Below are 4,620 nucleotides of genomic sequence, written 5' to 3'. Positions count from 1 at the left end.
AACAAAAATTATCATAAAAAATATCAAACAATTACATAGTATAAAAGATTTCCTAATTATGAAATCAAATTCAGCTATTTCAAAAAACATTCACCGAATAATAATTTAAATATAACCCAAAACAAAAAAAAAAAATAATTAATTAAATGAAGGGATAAAAATGCTCTAAAAATAAGGAGACAAAGCACGTGGTATGATTTTTGTTTTGCATGAGCAAACAAGAAACTGAGTTTTAGCCCATAATTACATTCAAATATGGCCTTGCCATGCCAATACCCCACTCTTCACATGCATTGCATAGGTATTTGATAGTTTTAAACAACCAACCCATTATCGAATGTATATAATTCATATAAATATAATATAATAAAGAAAAATATATAAAACATAAGATTTTACATGATTGAATTGTAAAGTTTATATTGATCGGACATGCACGAGAGAAAATTCCACAACGTTCAAAACTCTTAGAACTCTAATTTCAATATATTTATTTAAAGTTTTTTAATTTATTAAAATAAATAAAATTTATAATATTTATATTAATTCGTTTTACTATAAATTCCACAAAATATTCAAATCGCACCACAATTTTTTCGAGTCAAGATATAGTTCAGACTCTTGGAAAAATATATGTAACATTCAAGCAATATCATAATAAATTTTTCTTCCAAAAGTAATTGATTTCAGGTAAACATTTTGAGAAAGAATTGTTTTTATGTGATACCTGAATTTTCTTCTTCACTGTACCTTTTTTCTTTTTTCCTCAAGAAAATAAAAAGGAAAAAAATATAAAGAATTTTTGTTTGGTTTCTCTATGACTAGTAATATTCTACTGAATTATTACTAGTATTTTCTGTGATAAAACTTGGTCGAGGTACTACTTGAGGAACATAAGGTGGTGTTCTACATCTTAATAATGCCCAATTAATTCCACTAAAAAATTGATGATGTTTAATTGCAGTTGCTCCCATTGTAGAACCCAATCTTCTTGTAGAGTCCTTCACTAGAAGTTGAGTGATCAAATCCTTGGCCGACGCCGGCAAGATTGGTTCCTTAGGAAATTCTAGAGCTCGAGCTACAATATTAGCTAGGGTTAGCTCATGATCAATCCCTTTAAAAGGAGTCACACCATAGAACAATTCATATATGAATATGCCTAATGTCCACCAATCTACCGCATTGCCATGCCCCTCGCCGGAGACAATCTCTGGCGCCAAGTACTCATGGGTCCCGACGAATGACATTGATCGGACATCTATTGGCTCCGCCACAATCTCAAGAGTCCCACGCTGATTGAATTTTCTTTTTCGACGACGCCTCGGATAGAAGCATGAGACAGCAGGCACAATGCAATTAGGTAGAATGCATGATGATGCGGCAGACTGAGGTGGATCAATGGGGTAATCACTCATTGAATTTGTGGTAGGTTGGTTTTGATCAGAAACAATTTGAGCTGTTGAAGTTGACATATCATCTTTTAAGGAGAGATCAAAATCTGTAAGCATGATATGACCATCAGATCTTACAAGAACATTTTCTGGTTTAAGGTCGCGGTATATAATTCCCATGATGTGTAAATATTCCAATGCAGCCACAACTTCCGATGCATAAAACCTAAAACCAATCAAAACATTAATTTAATATCAAGGTTTGGGCATACTATAATATACATTTAGCGTGTTAAAAAATAGTGCAATATATATTAAAAAAAATATATTTTTCGTAAATTATTCAAAATAAAATTCATATTATTATGAGTCAAAATGTACATACACTGAATGTAGTGAATAATTTTCATAGGATTTAATATTTCTACCATAAGCAACAACATATAATAATTCTTTTCCAAGTGAAGATGCTATTGGAAAAAGAAATGTCAGATAATCACTTGATTATTAAATTTAGATAAATTATTATTTATGATGTAAAAGTAATTATAATGCAAAAGCCTATCCGCTGGGGGCTTAGTGGCAATTTGCTAAATAAATGAACCATTTCAATTTTATTTTTTAAAAAAATTTTAATAAAAATATATGCATGAAATTAAAATTTCAACATTTTACATTGCAAATCAGGAAATCATTAATTTATAATTTTCAAAGACAAAACAAAAATTAAGATTGCCACAATTATGAAAATTAAGGGAAAAAAATATATATGGTTAAGAAAAGCAAAGTTATATAGAGCTCAACACGGATTAATTTTTAATTTAATGCCCTAATTAAATATTTGCCTAAGAATTTATGAGTCTTCAATCTGGGATTAAAGCTATTTTGAAGGAGACACATTAATGACAAATCAGACATTTTGAAGGAGACTACACCCAAAAAGTAAAAAAGAAAAAGCAAAAATTTGTGCCTAAAAAGAGGAGGAACTTGAAAAAAATTAAAAAAATCTTGATTCTTCAGATCCTATTATATTAGTCAATATATTCTTTATAATTTATAATATTAAAATATCAAAAAAAAATTAATTTTGATAATTTTAAAAAATAAATTACATGTGAAATCCTAACAAAATTTATGATATTTTATAATTAGCTTGAACATGCCATAAATTGAGGCATGTTAGGTTTTTTTTTTTTTTAAAAAAATATATGTTGTGAAAAAAGCTATTAATTATTATGATCCAGTGCACGAGAGTCACACCAAAAGTTCAATGGACCACACACACAATAATTATCAATGTCCACTGTACCTATGGACACGGAGATTAACCCCATGGACCCTACATGCTATCTAAAGTCCCAAACAAATCGTAAAGCCAACCCCACTTATCATTACACATCATTTCTCTTCACCTTATTACGCTCTTATTTAAAATTTTCTAATTAACCGCTTAATATCAATATGCTTATTTAAGTATTTCGTTTAATCAATGTGTTCAAATGTATACAAATTATTTATAAATTTAATATAGTATATAAAAATAAATGATTTTTTTAAAAGTGCAACATTCCACTTATTAAAATTTATTAATTAAAATATTTATTTATTATTAATATTGCATTAATAATATAAAAATTATATTTTTTTATTTGATATTACACTTTTTTATATTATATTATACACTTTATATAATATTAATAATTTTTTATGTAAAATTAATAATAAATATATTTAATAAATTTTATAAATGTTACATTCGTTAGCAAAATCAAAAGATAAATTCATTTAAATTTATTAAATTGCTATTGTAAGTAAATTACATTTGAAATTTTGAAAGTACGAATTATCAAAATTAATGTGAATTGATTTTAAAACAAAATTAAATGATAAAAAAGAATTCATATACCTAAGTTTGTGCTCAATGCTAATTTATTAATTCAATAATGATTATATATAAATAAATTTAATATAATATATAAAAATAAATTGAAATCAAAATATTAATTAAAATGGATGTGCATGATAAATGGATAAGCATATATACCGGACGGCAGCTTCATCGAAACGCTTGTCGGGTTTCTGTTGCCGGAGAACATGGAGGTCACCGCCAGGGCAAAACTCCGTTAACAAACAAGACCATCTAGGAGAATCCAAAGTTGCATATAATGTAGGCAAAAACGGATGATCCAGCATTTCCAATATTTCTCTCTCTATCTTTGCTCTACTTTCTTTGTTCCTGCTCTCCATTTCCTTCTTGTCCATCACCTTAGCAGCGAAAAGACACCCATTGCCTCCTTTAACCTCCACAAGGTACACACTCCCTATGTCACCGCTTCCCAGCCGGTGAACGAACCGGAGATCAGTTAGTGTTAGGATTGAGTTTTCGTAGTTGGAACGTAGGATTGCGCGCCAACAGTGATCGCATGGAGGTGGGCGGTGGGGCTTGGAGGAAGTTGACGAGATGTTGGAGCTAGTCCAAGTGGTTTCAGACCCAGAACTTGTACTGTGTTTAGTTTCATGAGCAGTGGTGTTGGTGGCGCTTGTGGTGGTGGTTGTGGCGCTAGTGGTGGTGGAGGTGATGCTAAGGTTGTCAAGATCATCGGCGAGATCTTCCAGAGATGGTTCCATGGCGGTGGAGGAAGGTGGAGAGGGGCTTGGTCGATTGGGGGACTTGAGTCAGGAGAGAGAGAGTGAGGTTTTTGAAGGGCATGGATGAGAAAGGAAGGAGAGTAGGGGCCGGCAAAATGGGATTGGGGCATGTGGCTTCTTTAGGGAGAGGAGGGACCCATGGAGGACCCCAATAGCTGGATTCCAATTTTGATTAAGGTAATTAATTTTTATACTTTACTAATTGTAATTAACTAATTAAAAATAAATTAATGGCATTAATTCAAGTGTAGCTATCATGGTATAAATCTAAGATATCATTGTTATTTGATTAAATAAAAAAGATTAAACATTCTTCCCTTTATATATATATATATATATATATATATATATATATATATATATATACCGTTTGGCAAGGGAATATCTTGGTAATTTGGTATAAAAGGGAATTGTGCGGCGTGTAAAGCTAATTTGCTGCCTTAATTGTACAATAATAGAGTAACAATACATTACGGTTAGCTATCTTAACTTGGTGATATAGTTCAATTAGTTAATTAGCATTGGGCTCTAAAAGTCTTTAAAGAAAATGATATCACATTAGATGAAATTATTAAATTCG

The 4,620-nt window shown here is 30.3% G+C and overlaps 1 protein-coding gene across 1 annotated transcript; it reads right to left on the bottom strand.

Moving 5' to 3' along the window:
• Nucleotides 1-655: 655 nt before the first annotated feature.
• LOC110672322 (serine/threonine-protein kinase D6PKL2) lies at nt 656-4,123 on the bottom strand. The gene is made up of 2 exons (XM_021835063.2): nt 3,436-4,123; nt 656-1,617 (listed from the first exon to the last, which is right to left on the bottom strand). The coding sequence occupies exons 1-2, from the start codon at nt 4,017-4,019 to the stop codon at nt 822-824; spliced, it is 1,380 nt and encodes a 459-aa protein (XP_021690755.2). The 5' UTR covers nt 4,020-4,123; the 3' UTR covers nt 656-821.
• Nucleotides 4,124-4,620: the final 497 nt, after the last annotated feature.

The sequence above is a fragment of the Hevea brasiliensis genome, chromosome 8, assembly GCF_030052815.1.
Source record: "Hevea brasiliensis isolate MT/VB/25A 57/8 chromosome 8, ASM3005281v1, whole genome shotgun sequence".
Taxonomy (NCBI): Eukaryota; Viridiplantae; Streptophyta; class Magnoliopsida; order Malpighiales; family Euphorbiaceae; genus Hevea; species Hevea brasiliensis.
Note: the sequence above shows the minus strand (reverse complement) of the source record. Positions and strands in the feature narration are given on the sequence as shown.

Bases quoted from the DNA above. Each gene is read 5' to 3' on its own strand.
- LOC110672322 (XM_021835063.2), bottom strand. From the start codon at position 4,019: ATGGAACCATCTCTGGAAGATCTCGCCGATGATCTTGACAACCTTAGC. The intron at 1,618-3,435 runs GTATATATGCTT...GATTGGTTTTAG, and splicing joins TTCGATGAAGCTGCCGTCCG to GTTTTATGCATCGGAAGTTG.